This window comes from Aphelocoma coerulescens, chromosome 4, assembly GCF_041296385.1.
Source record: "Aphelocoma coerulescens isolate FSJ_1873_10779 chromosome 4, UR_Acoe_1.0, whole genome shotgun sequence".
NCBI lineage: Eukaryota > Metazoa > Chordata > Aves > Passeriformes > Corvidae > Aphelocoma > Aphelocoma coerulescens.
Window position 1 is genome coordinate 6,227,662 of NC_091017.1, and position 15,031 is coordinate 6,242,692.

General features: G+C 43.4%; 1 protein-coding gene across 1 annotated transcript in view; it reads left to right on the plus strand.

Moving 5' to 3' along the window:
- Nucleotides 1-12,713, plus strand: part of FAT4 (FAT atypical cadherin 4) — a 123,877-nt gene extending 111,164 nt beyond the window's left edge. Inside the window, exons 14-17 of the mRNA XM_069012308.1 lie at nucleotides 831-955; nucleotides 2,076-2,293; nucleotides 6,985-7,246; nucleotides 9,317-12,713. Of these exons, the coding sequence (XP_068868409.1) occupies nucleotides 831-955; nucleotides 2,076-2,293; nucleotides 6,985-7,246; nucleotides 9,317-11,184 (2,473 nt within the window). The 3' untranslated portion in view covers nucleotides 11,185-12,713. The remainder of the gene's footprint in view (nucleotides 1-830; nucleotides 956-2,075; nucleotides 2,294-6,984; nucleotides 7,247-9,316) is intronic.
- Nucleotides 12,714-15,031: the final 2,318 nt, after the last annotated feature.

Here is a 15,031-nt window from a genome sequence, read left to right on the forward strand (position 1 = left end):
AAAGATTACAGAGTCTTCAAAAAAGCAGCATCATTACATTTCTACTGTCAATGATTATTCAAGTTGCTTTGCAGGCTGAAATTGAGTAGCCACTGTTCTTGGGTTTCTTTATAAATTCCACCTGGGTTTGACTATACTCATACTGTTTGCTAACCCTCTACTCCCTTTTATTTCCTCTTAATCCACCATGTCTGTTCTCTCACTTTGCCTCTCAAGTGTCACTGAATTTCCCTCATATCCTCTGAGCGATCTTTCAGAAATGCTGAACTATCTGATTCTATTGTTTTTTCCATCTCAGTATTTGAAGTCACAGTTGTAGCTATAATGTCAGTCTTCCATCTAGATTTCCTCTCTCAACCCCCATGCTTGCCCTGCTCGTTGTAAGACAAAGGCTCTGGCAGTCTGCAGCATAAAAAAATGCCTAAAAAAGTTTCATCTCCCTTGCATAACAGATAATGGGAGTTTGGCTGTCTCTGAATTCCTTCCTCTTTTGTAAGACTGTCATAATTTGATGCTGAAAATTGGGATCTGCTTAGAAACTTGAGCTGTCTACAGAGGTTCTTAGAATCGCACATTGGTTTTGGGTTGGAAGGGACCTTAAAGATCATCCAGTTCCAACCTCCCTGCCATGGGCAGGAACACCTTTCACTAGACCAGGTTGCTCAAAGTCCCATCCAACTGGCCCTGAACACTTCCAGGGATGGGAAGAAGAGCCATTTTTGAATCTCTGAGGGGTAGAAAGGGAGTACTATTTAAACACAGGACGCTTCCCAGCACGTTTGCTCTGCTTATTTGTGTGCACATCCTTCAGCTGATCTGATTTCTTTCAGGTGTCCCAGACTGGAAGGTGCCTGCACAACCAGCCCCTGCCAACATGGTGGCACTTGTGTGGATCAGTGGTCGTGGCAGCAGTGTCACTGCAAGGATGGACTGACGGGAAAGCACTGTGAAAAATGTGAGGAGGAGGTTTCACTGTCTTTAACACACATCTAACTGTGGCTCAGCCAAAGGCCATTAAGAGTTTCTTTTCATGGCCATGGGATAATGAATTCTGTAAAATAATGAAAGTAAGCAGCATGTTGCCTCTTAAGCAGTTTAAAAGTCCACAATGGACTGTTGTCCTTTCATGAGCTAAAAATGGCAACAACTTAAATACATAATATTTTCTGGTCTGTATATCATATTTCAGGTAACTTGCACTCATTTAAAGTCCTGCTTCCCAATAACATATAATCCATAACTAAAATAAAGGTATCCCATAGGAGGGATTTGTCTGCTATGGGGAGGTAAGAGGGTAAGTGAAAACCCCTTCACGTAAACACTGAGTTCATGTGCTTATGGCTTCTCCAAACTAAAGTCCTTTTCATCAAATTTACGGTGGATTATATGCAAGAAAATACTGTAAATGTAAATGAAAACAAGGCATTTATGCTCAGGGGTGATTAACTCTCATAGGAGTAGCCCTGTAAATCAATACAGGATTGTCCAGGAGAGCAAAGTGATTTATTTACGTGTAGTTGTAGTATAATGACTGGGCTTTGTTTTTTTACATGTCCCATTATTGTTTAGCTGATTTATATGCTTTTATTGCACCAGTTTACAAAAGAATTTAGCCATAATTTTAACAGCATCTGGTAGTCAATGCTCTGCCTTTTTTATTCACTTTTTTTTTATGCCATATCAAATAGAAAGTCATTATCTCTGCCCTGAAGAGCTTAGAGTTCAATATATCATGAAACCCTGCTTGCAGTAATGGAAACAGTAACATCCCTGAGAAGGAATTACAGTTCTGAGAGCCAAATTTTTTTCTCTACTCCCTCACTTGTTCCCTAGTGAGTTTTAATTTACTATTGACTGATAGCAGCAGTAAATTACTCGCACACTCCCACTCTCAAACACACGTTCTGGTGGAAGCCAAAGAACAGAGGGGCTGCAATTGCCATTCACTCCTGCTCCCCCAATGACCTGCTCTGAACTTGATCTCTGCTCCGAGGGAACGCGGTCGCGGTTAGGCAGAGATGATGGCTGGAGCTGTGATGAGCTGCGTGCTCAATGCTTCCCTGTCCTTGTCCCAGATATTACTGCTGACACGGCCCTGTCGCTGGAAGGCAAGGGCCGGCTCGACTACCACATGAGCCCCAACAAGAAGCGGGACTACCTGATGAGACTTGGGGCTCGGGGCGCTGGCGAGGGCCCCCCCGGCGTGGAGCGCTTGGAAGTGAAGTTCAGGACAAGGAGCGAGAACGGAGTTTTACTCCACGTCCAAGAAAGCAGCAACTTCACTACCGTGAAGGTAAGATTACAGCTAATGCCGAGTTGGATTTGATTGGACTGCCTATGTGCAGTGATCAAAATTGCGTTTTTCCATTACTCTTGCTGTTTCCTTTATAAAATATTAGGTCTTTAACTGAGCCTAGGCACTGCTCCAGTATCATTCATCTTCTCAGCAATTCCCTTCCTATTTGCCAAGGTATCAGAAGATCTTGATGGTTTTGTATCTAATCAGTTTTGTCTAGACTCCAAATAGTGACTGCTTTAAGGCGGTGAGAACGGTGCTCATTGCCATGGTTATTATCATCATTACACTTTACAGAACAAATCATTTTGTTATTGGCCTTTTATCTCTGATTTTTTGAGCCTTGAACCCAGACCCTCCTTAAGCTAACAAATGATTGCCAAAAGGTTTTCATTAATTCCTACCAACATGGCTCAAGCTTATCAAACTAGGAAGTGAGGGATAACTTGAATTCATGAGCTTACTCACAGACCAGTGTCAATATCAAATTATTTTGGCATACATAGCTGAATTAATGATTCAAATGCCACACTGTTTTGGGGTTTTTTGTTGTTTCTTCTTTCCTCAAAGAGCTTATTGCTGCAGGAGTTACCTTTCTCAAGAGAAAGCGATGGTTCGGTTCCTGGCGATGACTCAGTCCATTTACTCATAACTCTAAATGAGTACAGCAGTGATGTTGGCAAGCCCCTTTATTGGGTTGGTGTAAGCTCCAAGTTTCCTTGACTGCTGCTAGGCTTTCCAAGTTTTTCTTCCCTGACTTTTAGAGAAATTCATACAGAAATTCACACTTTCTAAGCTTCAGCCCCATGGATATTCTCCACCTGCCTAGTCAAGAGTTACGAAGCTTTCCTGACACACCGGCTGCGTTTAAGAAGCAAGTCTGCACTACTTCCCTGGCATATGTTTTTACCACATCATTTCATAGGAAGTTTCTGCCTCGCTCATATTAGCAGATAAGATCTCATTATTTTGACTTCTGGAGAGAAAAAACTTCTTTCTTCCCCCCTAGCAGAATTTGCTAGGTGAGCTCTCCAAGCATTATTGAAAAAAAAAAAAAAAGAGAGAGAACTAATTGCCTTTCCTGGCTAGAAGCACTGGTGCTGTGTTTATGCAAACACTCATGTTATTGTTAATATTGGTGAAGTTATACAAGCAAGCAGAGGGTGTCAAGTCCCAGCCCCAGCTGTGCAAGGGCAGAGAGCAGAGGTTTGCCTAGTACCAGATGCAGAAGTTTGAGGAAGGAGAGGTAACATCAGCGTGCAGGTTGCTGCCAAGCAGTTCCCCGGTGATGCTAGTTAGTAAAACTGTAGTAATTTAACTGTAGCTAGTACAGTATGGCCTCTGCACTGCTCCTCATTCCCAGAGTAGATATCATGATGAGTATTTCCCTCAGTGGTGGCCCAAGATGCCAGTGAAGCCAACCCAGCAAAGTTCTTCTTGTCATCTCCATCTACTCCCGGTGCAGAAGCTGGGCTTTAGGGACCTGTTGTAACAATTCTTGTCAGTCTCTAAAACAGACCATTTTATAACTTGATTTTTGGGTCTTTTGATATGCTTGTTATCCAAAGTATTAGCGTTCAGAGAAAACCTGCCATGTGTTTTTAATATTAAACTGTGCTAGGGAAAAGCTACAAGTCCTGTGTCTACTTTCATGCCTTCACATTTTTTCCTCTTGTAGCTAATTGGTTTTGGTGTAGCTGGGACTGGGGTAAAACTAGAGAATCTCAGACCCACTCAGACTGTGAGCAGTTGAGTCACTAAATGATGGATATAAACTTCCCCCAAAGAACCCAAGAGGGGGCTTTATGATATAAAGGCATCCTTAATCCATGAAAGATAGAAAATATTTCAGGTTACATTAAATAATGGTCAAATTAAGATGGAAAAATGCTTCCTCCAAAATCCACAACAAGGAAGAAGGTGAATGATTCCTTATTACTAAGGCTCTTCGTCACAGCTTATTTTCCTACAAGTGCCCATTGCAAGTAATTCAGTTAGAAGAAATGGGATAAATACAGCAGGTTAAAGGTGAAATTGCCTGTTTTGTCTTGCTCTGTCTGGAAATGTCATCTACAATCAGATTAAATTAGCATAAATGGAGCTCTAAGATCTCTGAATTGTACGGGTAGAGGATGTGGATTACATGTTACCTACATGAGCTCACATATCTCTGTGTGAGGGTGGTGAGGCCCTGGCACAGGGTGCCCAGAGAAGCTGTGGATACCCCATCCCTGGAAGTTCTCAAGGCCAGGTTGGATGGGGCATTAAACAACCTGGTCTAGTGGAAGGTGTCCCTGCCCATGGCAGAGGAGTTGGAACTGGATGATCTTTAAGGCCCCTTGCAGCCCAAACCATTCCATGGTTCTATGCATATATCAAGTTGTTAGGAATTAATCAGAACATAACCCTTCTAAATGACATCCCATTCGATGAGCTATAAATCTGTAAAGGCCAGTGCTCAGTTCTAAGACAAATAAAAGCCAATTTGTTCAGTAAATGAGACTCAGAATATTAGTAAAGTTGAATCAGCCCTGTAGTTAGGAATATATTTGCTTTAGTGGTTCACTCTTTTCATTATATTCTACTTGTCAGTTGCTCAGCCATTTAAATAAAACCCAGAAATTCGTGTTACTCAATACTGTCAGCATCAGCCTTTGTTTCAAATTTAGAAATATGCTCTGCTTCAAGGCATCAAGAAGAATATTCCTTATCTTTTCCTGGTTGAAGCAGTCGTGGACCAGCCTTGTCTCTGGAAATTTTCTTTTCCAAATTTCCCTAGTATGTTATTTATTGAGTCTGTTAGCATTAGTCACGTGCAATTTTAAAGAAAGAGAGAAATAGGGTTAAAGAATCATAAATCAGTATGGAAAAATATCTGACAGGTAAAGTTGCTGACAGGTAAATAATTCTACAGTTCTTTTTTAAGGTGGAATTAAAAATTTCAATTCTGTGCTTGGTCTTCCCTTAAGCTTGGAGGGTATTGTTTGGCATGGTGTTTTCCTTTCTGTTTACACAAAGACCAAAATACAAGGCAGTATTTTTTATGGGGCATTAAAGACAGAATAAGACATAACAAACCAATTACAGGTTGCAGACATAAATATATGTATATATTCGTCTCAGTCAACCTTTTTATAAGTGGTTATGGGAAATGGTGTTTAATATCTTTTATTAGTCTGTGTGGCTGCATTTGTAAATGTGGGATTTTCCTTGGGCTGTGTGATAGTTTAGACACATGCCACTTTGTGTTTTATCAGTAACAAAAGCATCCTGTCTCCGAGGGCAGCTTTATCAAACAATACACTTTCAAATAGTCCAAATTACTGCCTTCAAAAATGAAGTGGATGCACATACTAACCGTTGTATCCTCCATCCAAATGGAATACGTGCTAGATGCATTCGTTCAGGCTGCTGCCAAGACACGAGCGTGGTCTTACAGCCTTATTAAAGCTGGAGTGTCTGAACAAAGTCCTCAGCTTGCATCACTGGAGAAGCAAATCCAGAGCATTTAACAGTTTCTGGAAACGAGAGCAGCATTCTTGTAGCCAGTGTGTCACCTCGCAGTTCTTCCCAGGTGAACCTTATTTTTCCTGGAACAAAGGATGCAAGGCTTTGAGAGCTTTCAGCAAACCTGGGGCTTTGACCTTTCCTGGACTCTGCCTGTGCTCGTGGTACGGCTCTTGGACTGACCGAGCCGCGGTGGGGAACACGGGGCGGAGAGCACTCGTTCCGTTTAATAGGTGTGACCAAACGTGCAGAGCATGAAAGGAAACTTGAGCAAGTTTCAGAGCCATCCTACGTGAGCTTACACAAGTCTGTACACCCTCAGGAGGTCAGCTGACACACCCAAATTCATGCAGGATTTGAGAAACCAGCAAGGTTGGATGTTGGGGATTCTTTGTAAGCTCCTGCATCTTAAATGCGGAATTTGTACTAATCTCATTTTGGGATCGTAATAAGAGGTTTGAAATCCCGCATCTCATGATTCAGTAGAATTGTGAGGCATCATTCTTAAGAAAAAAAGCCAAAATATTCTTCCTTTTTTCCCCTAGCAGTTCACAAGTTTTAAAGCAGTTTGCTCAAGAAAGCACTAGTTGAAAATTCTCACAAAATCGTGCACTTTGCAACTCTTCAGAATGTCTTCTGAAATACAACTGGTTTTCTGCAAAATACCAATTAACAGAAAAAGCAGATATGAAATGGGACTCTTGCTCAAGCCCTGCCATGCCTTATGCATTCCTACTGTGTTGTAATAAAAACTGGATGCAATTTTCTTGGGCAAGGACAACATCTGTTCACTCTGCAAAGCATTTTCCACACTTGCATTGAAGAAGAAGAATTATTCTTTCTCGGATTAAAATGTGTTGTCATGTGCATGTCCTATAGCTGGCTTCTCAATAGGATTAGCCAGGGAATGAGTGGGTGGCAGCTCTAAGATGCAGTTTTTCTGCAGAAGTTTCTACAATGTGATGTATTTAATTCTGGCCAAATTTTTAGTACTAAATAATTAATGCCTTTTTTAGTACAAAGCAATTATTTTGGGAAAAATATACCCACCCCAGCTTTCTGTTACACCAGAGCTACATGTTACTGTAGCTGTACTGAGTAGGCATCACACTGGCTACGTTGTGTAGGAGTTGTTCCGTGACACCATCTTAAAATTACACATCATGTGTTCTTCTGACCAGATAAAAGGTGGGAAGGTGCACTACATATCCGATGCTGGAGTTGCTGGGAAAGTGGAAAGGAACATCCCTGAGGTGTATGCTGCAGATGGCCAGTGGCACTCGGTCCTCCTGGAGAAGAACGGCTCTGCCACCGTCCTGTCGGTGGACAGGACTCACAGCCGGGACATTCTCCATGCCACACAAGACTTCGGTGGGCTGAATGTCCTCACCATTTCTCTGGGAGGAATTCCATCCAGCCAACCCTTCAAGAGCACAGTTGCAGGTAATTTTTAATTTTTCTTTTTTTTAACAGAGTGCACATAAGCAGATTTGAACAGAGTCTCTGTTTGCTTTAAGGTTGCCCAAACTGTTTATCAGTAATTAGTATATATCCATCCTTTGCCAGAAAAATTGCAAATTGAATGAGCAAGGATTACAGACCTTGTTCCTTTAGTACACACTGCAGGCCTGTTGTTTCCAAAAGCAGGCACTCCATCTGCAGGGCTTCTTTGAGACAGGGAGGTTGCTTGTCTGTACATCAGTTGTTATATTTTTGTTCCCCTAATGGAGAAGAAAGGATCTATTCTTTACCTGAGTCAGAATGTGGAAAATCAAAGCAAATCTTTCATTTGGGCAAAAATGCTAAACAAAAACTTTACAGGGATTTGGTAAGTACTGAAGGATTTAGCCTGGTTTTAATATGATTAAAATATTTTATGCGACTCCAACTTCCTCCTGCTTTATCCTGCTGTCAAATGAAGAATGGGATTTATTTCTGAGCAACAGAAACCAAGGATAGTAAGGAATCACCCTCTGACTGATGTCTAGCTGCTAAGAAGTAAATCAGTCTCCCTTAAAGTTACTGTCTCAAACCCTGGCAAAAGAAGTAGATAACACATATTTGATACAATTTCCCAAGTGCTAAGTAAAGATGGAAGTGATTTTTAGCTGCAAAACGTGAGATACTCCAGACAATACAGATGTATTTTTCGCATATTTTTATACTGAAAAATCTTCCTGGCTTCATGAATTGTGACCAGATAAAGTATTTTTGAGTGGAGCAAGTTCACACTTTACACTAGTGTACTGTGAATATGTATGAAATGTGGTACGAAATCACGTGGATGCTGTGCTGACCTTTATCCTTTCTACATGTATGTTTTATGAGCAGCGTGTACATGGAAAAAGCAGAGGCTTGTAGGAAAACTGGAACAAGGAAGATTGAGGACACTAACCTCTCACCACTGCCCAATGCTGTGGCAGACAAATTAGGAATGTCTGGCTTCCATTAAGCACACACAGTCCAAAATCTCATATTCATATGATTTTATTTTATTTTATTTTAAAATCAGATTACGTTGTGTAGGACATACCAAGGATTTACAAGGCGCTGGTATAAAACTCTTCATGAACTCAGAGTCAAAAATATCTGCAGTGCTGTTAAAGGCAGACAGCACACGAGGGTGACAGGGCTGTGAAGTTGGTGTGTTCAATAAAATTTCCAAATCCAGGTAGATGTGACAAATTCCCCCTTGTTGTTTATCACATCACTACTGCAAGGAACCACCACATGTGCAGCAAGGTGATCATCACTTTTGCCTGGACTCCCACCTGAGCCTAAATCTTCAGCTCTGAGGATAATAAACCTTTAATACCATCTCGTACAACTCGAGTGGATTTGCTATTTCATGACAGAGTGGTATCCATCTCTTGTACCATTTTGCCACAGCTCCAAGCAAGGATCACTATAAGGTTGCACTACCTCAAAACCCTTCCGGAAAGGATTTAGTCTGGGGAACACAGAGAATTATTAGGCTGGCAAAAGACTGGATTTTCCTGTGACCTCACTCAACCACTGCACAGAGCCTGGGGATAATTCCATCTCCCTGGGCTCTCACAGCACTAAAACTTGTTGTAGGGTAGAACTGAAACCAAGATATGGGAAGTTTGGGAAAAGGCCATTCAAGATTCAGGGATATAAAAGCATTGTGAATTTAGGAGATGGTAAGACAAGAGGAGACTTAGCAGTAGCATGATAGGCAAACTCAAGTAATGTTTGGTGCTAGCACAGCCAAGCCAGCTGCCCACAGGTTTCTCTGTGGAAATGATAAGACGTTTCAGAAATATGGGAAGATGAGGATACAAAAGCATTTCAGTATATTGAATGAAGTCGTTAGAAGGCATATTTATTCAAATTCAATTTAAAGACATTAAGTACTGTTAGAATAGATGTTTCCCTACAGCAACCATGTGGACTCTTGGCTTATATACTGAACAGCGGAGCCTGTACTGTGCTGTTGACAGTGCATACTCAGCCTTCAGCCCCCAACCTGACTGTCCCTCTTTCTCCTAGGCTTCGACGGCTGCATTTCCTACATCAAGTACGGCGGGGAGAGCCTTCCCTTCGCCGGCAAGCACAGCCTCGCCACGCTGTCCAAGACAGACCCCTCGGTGAAGATCGGCTGCCGCGGCCCCAACGTGTGCGCCAGCAGCCCCTGCTGGGGCGAGCTGATGTGCATCAACCTCTGGTTCGCCTACCAGTGCGTGCCTCCGGGCGCCTGTGCCTCCAGCCCCTGCCACAACGGGGGCAGCTGCGAGCCCGGGCCCCACGCCGGCTTCACCTGCAGCTGCCCCGAGGCGTACGCGGGACGGACGTGCGAGACCGTGGTGGCCTGCCTGGGCGTCCTGTGTGCCCCTGGCCACGAGTGTCGGGCGGGCAGCAGCGGGGGCCACGTGTGCCTCCCGTCGCCGCGCCCCACCGAGCTGTCCCTGCCGCTCTGGGCCGTGCCGGCCATCGTGGGCAGCTGCGCCACGCTGCTGGCGCTGCTGGTCCTCAGCCTCATCCTCTGCAACCAGTGCCGGGGGAAGAAGGCAAAGGGGCCGAAGGAGGAGAAGAAAACAAAGCAGAAGAAGAAAAAAGGGAGCGAGAATGTGGCGTTTGATGACCCTGACAACATCCCGCCCTACGGTGATGACATGACTGTCAGGAAGCAGCCCGAAGGGAACCCGAAACCTGATATCATCGAAAGGGAAAACCCTTACCTCATCTACGACGAGACGGACATCCCGCACACCACGGAGACGATCCCCAGCGCCCCTCTGGCATCCCCCGAGCCCGAGATCGAGCACTACGACATCGACAACGCCAGCAGCATCGCCCCCTCCGACGCCGACATCATCCAGCACTACAAGCAGTTCCGGAGCCACACTCCCAAGTTCTCCATCCAGAGGCACAGCCCGCTGGGCTTCGCGCGGCAGTCCCCCATGCCCCTGGGCGCCAGCAGCCTGACCTACCAGCCCGCCTACGGGCAGGGCTTGCGGACAACGTCCCTAAGCCACTCGGCGTGCCCCACTCCCAACCCCCTGTCTCGGCACAGCCCCGCACCCTTCTCCAAATCCTCAACGTTCTACAGGCACAGCCCGGCCCGGGAGCTGCACCTCGCCATCAGGGAAGGGAGCCCGCTGGAGATGCACAGCGATGTCTGCCAGCCCGGCATCTTCAACTACGCCACTCGGCTGGGGAGGAGAAGCAAGAGCCCACAGACCATGGCGAGCCACAGCTCCCGCCCGGGAAGCCGCCTGAAGCAGCCCATAGGGCAGATCCCGCTGGAGACGTCTCCTCCAGTGGGGCTGTCCATCGAAGAGGTGGAGAGACTGAACACCCCTCGTCCCAGGAACCCCAGCATCTGCAGCGCAGACCACGGCCGCTCCTCTTCGGAGGAGGACTGCCGGAGGCCTCTGTCCCGGACGAGGAACCCGGCCGACGGCATTCCCGCTCCCGAGTCCTCCTCCGACAGCGACTCGCACGAGTCCTTCACCTGCTCCGAGATGGAGTACGACCGGGATAAGCCCGTGGCGTACACCTCCAGGATGCCCAAGTTATCCCAGGTCAACGAGTCCGACGCGGATGATGAGGACAACTACGGCTCCAGGCTGAAGCCCCGGCGGTACCCGGGGCGCCGCGGCGAGGGTGGGCCCGTGGGGGCACAGGCAGCCGGCGCCGGGGAGAGCTCCCTGCCCGGGAAGCTGGGGCAGCAAGCGGGAAGCTTCAACTGGGACAACCTCTTGAACTGGGGCCCGGGCTTTGGGCATTATGTGGATGTTTTCAAAGATTTGGCATCGCTTCCTGAAAAAGCAGCAGCAGCAGCAGTGAGTGAAGACAGCAAAGGTGGTACAGCGAAGCCTGCTCCCAAGGAAGGGGAGGCAGAACAGTATGTATAGGCTTTGTCTCCTGGTATTGCCACAGTGCAAAGCCGCGGGGCCTGCTCAAACCATTATATGGTTGTAGAAAAGCCAAGGTCAGCATCTGAACCCCAGGCCAGTCTGGTTGGAGGAGACTTTAAAAATAATAACCATTATGCTGCTGAAAGAGACTTAAGACGTTTTTAATTTAATTATGCTTGGATGAATTTATTTCTCCTGCATGCATTGTATTTGCAAACCAGATATTCGGCATGCAGCCTTTGGAAAGGGTTTCCTATTTACCATTGTTTGGTTCGTGATTCTTAAATTAATAATGCTTTGTTCTGAAAATGAACTAATTTTTTGTTCCAATTGTGAAGGATGTGCATATTGTCTCCAGCTACTAACATGTTTTACGATGCAAGAGTACTGAGGATTTCATTTTCCTTAAGAAGCGCATGGAAGTAAGATGGTGAATGAAGGAATTACAGTAGTGAGGTGTCAGAAAATGTAGTTACCATATCCTGCAGTTGCTCACATGTGACTTTATGGATGAAATCAGCTTGAATAATTGCTGGCAACAGTGCTTGCTGTAAGTCTTATTCCATACAAGAGGTGCTAGAAGCAGCTCAAGCCAGTCAGCACTTTAGGAGTTTTTTTTTTTTTCTTTTCAGTTTGTTTATTTGTTTGTTTCAGGTTTCTCTCTCTTTTTTTGTTCGTTTGTTTGTTTGTTTGGTTTGGTTTTTTTGACAAAGTTGTGTGAGAGCTTCTGAATCTCTATGAAATGTTTTTGGGGATGCTTACTTAATCCTGGTCCCTTCCTGCCCCCCCCCCCTCAGTGATTCCTGATGGTCATTTGTCAGCCCAGCCCAGCGCCCTGGCTTACAGCAGCGAGGGACAAACCTCTCCATTCCCACATCTCTTGGCCTCTCAGCTTGGCTGTGCTGCTGCTGCAGCCTGTGCTTCTCCCCTGATTCCATTTCCCCATCTGTACCATGGAAAGGTAGGAAAAACACTTAGTTCCCTGCCTCACAGGGTGTTGTGAGGGCTAATTAGTTAACTCATCTGAAGTGCTTCAACATTATAAAGCACTATAATAAGTATTATCATAGTTATTATTAAAGCACTGCCTAGCCTCTGTGACCTTGGAGTGGCATTTTCTGCATTCTATGATTTTCTATGACGGAAACTTTGAAGAATTATTTATTGTATAGAAAATTACTGCACTCTAGCATTTTGGAGCGGATATGAGGGAAAACTACTTGTAGATTCATTAATGTAGCTTACCAGTTGCCCCCAGTTCCCTAAAGTTGTAGGTAAAATAGAACCTCACAAAGTTCTTACATCTTCATGCAGATCTGATGAACCTATTGTACTGTGTAAAAACTTCAATTTTTTTTTTTTTTTACCTAAGCTGTGTTTTTATATCAATATTTTCCTATGCTGAATAGTTTTCTTACTTTCAGGGAAGGTAAGAAAAATACTTTTTTTACATTTGTTACTTATGTAACATCCATATTTTTCACATTTTGATAAAATTGTAACATACTGTATGCTTTCTACCTGTAAATGCCAATAATAGAATTAAAATATTTATTTAAAATCTTTAGTGTGTGTCATTGGAAACCTTTTGTCTTTTCTCTCTAATTTCCACTCCTTGATCTTCACTTTTGGGTTTAAGTTATAAGGTTTTTAAGCTATTATAAACTTTTTAATCAGAAAACAGGCTTTGAGAAGCAAGTACCTATCTCAGGAAGATGGAGAAGAGTATCATGAGGTTGTTGAGCCTAAGATAGTGTCAAAAAGTACCAAATCTACTTTCACATTTCTAATAAAATAATAAAAACTGTATTTTAGTCTGTAGGGTTTTATCAGCAGCAACTGGTTTCACATTTTTTAACCACGATTTCCACCTCTGCTCCAAGTTGGAGCTTTCCAGTACACAGACAGTGAGGAGTGTGAGAACAAGAGCTTTCTGTCATAAAGCAGCAGTTGAACAATAAATAGCTGCATTCTTTTTTACTTACAAAGGGATAAATCAGAGCTTGGACAACTTCTTGGAGAATGCAGAGAGTGGAAAAGTTAAGGCTGCAGGCAAGAGGTGAGTTCTGAGGTTACACTTCGAATTAGTGGTAAGTGTAAAGAACATAAAAAAGGACAACAATTCAAGGGGGTTTTATGTATTACTTGTTTGGTTTAGGGTTTATTTTGTCTCAAAACTGCCAATTAGGAACCAGCTCCTTTTGGCTAAAAGCATCCCTAACTTCATCATGCCCCTCTAAAGTGAAAAGATAATGGGCCAAAGTAGCCCACATTGGTATGTAAGTCGTTTCATCTGAAATAACATGAGATCCACAAAGTGATTTCAGAGTTTGAGGAGCTGCTGTAATTAAACATCTGTTAAAAAGCTGTATATTTAGTTTCAGTATTATCCTTTAATACAAACTGTACCACATCCAAGCAGTGATTTTAATAACACATGAAAACTTTAACAAATGAAAGCTTTTAAATGTAACACCAAACATATTGAGGGCTGTGTTATGCCAGTTAAGCACTCTGAAATTATCAAAAAGTTTTGCTAAAGGAGAATAATATACAATGTGGACTTACACAAAATGTATGTCATAACTTTAGCAAAGTTTACAATTTATCAAGTAGTACTGCCTTCCTCTAAATTTTGACACTTTATGGTAGACAAATGTATATTTTACTGGTTTCCTTGTTTCCCTGTTTCTGAAAGGCGTAGAGATGTTTTTGACACTTAAACATACGATCCATTTCTGCCCTTTTTTTATAATTCTTTCATGATGAGGTTCAGCAAAGGATTCCAAGTGAAGCACTCATCCGAAGTTACCAGTTGTGAGGGAGTGAGCTGCATAATTCCCCTGGTTCATCATTAGAACTATGTGGTCCCATTTCAAAATCTGGGACGTATTGTAAGTCATAAATACGTGGAAAGAAAAACAGTCTGCACTGCTCACTGCAGTGTGCAGGAGCCTCCAAACACATCTCATGTCAGCAATTTGTCTCTGACCTGTCTTTCTGCTGGTAGATTGCTGAACGGTCTTTGCCATCTCAGGTGGAGATGTTTTCTCCTGATGATGTTACTAATTAGATGACAATGGACAGGGAAATGGCAGATGTACTTGGCATTCTCTTGTTTATCTGTGAAAGGGAAAATATAAGAATACTGCAATTTGTGGTAGAGGAGTGAATTAATAAAAGGAGTGAAATCTAGATTAATCTGGTTTCAGTATTCTTCATCAAAGTTTTGCAGCTTTAAAACCTCGAAATTAATAATAAAATGAGTTACATTGAAAAGTAACATAAAGTCCCACATTTTTTTTGAAAACATCCCCCATTGAGGATCAGACTGTGAGTCTATGCTGCAGACCACAACCTGTGTCAGGGAGTATCAGTTAGCAGTGCAAAATCCAGCTGGAGCCACATTGCTTCAGTCTGGGAATGAGAAGGCTTGGGGCTGCAAGGGGGTGTGGGATCTCACTGGTGTCTTCAAAAGCAGGAGATGGAGCCAGCCAAAGGACTTGAGCTTCCAGTGTTCTTAAGGTAAATTGGATGTGGTGGAAGCTCTTTCAGAGTAGTGTGTTTTTATTGTAGATTGTGTTTTTGAAGCACAAAATTCATGTATTATTCTTCAGTGTTAGGATGTGTAAATGGTATTTTCTTAACTGAATTCTAGAAGAGACTCCTAATTATGGGTCCTTTGAAATTGGGAAGGAGAATGAGGAGAAAAAGAAAAAAGATTTAATCATCTTTTTCTCCTCATTCTCCTTCCCAATTTCAAAGGACCCATAATTAGGAGTTTGATTAAGAGAAAAGTCTGCTATTTTATGAAGTAGGACTGAGGGAAGAAAGTGAAGAGGTT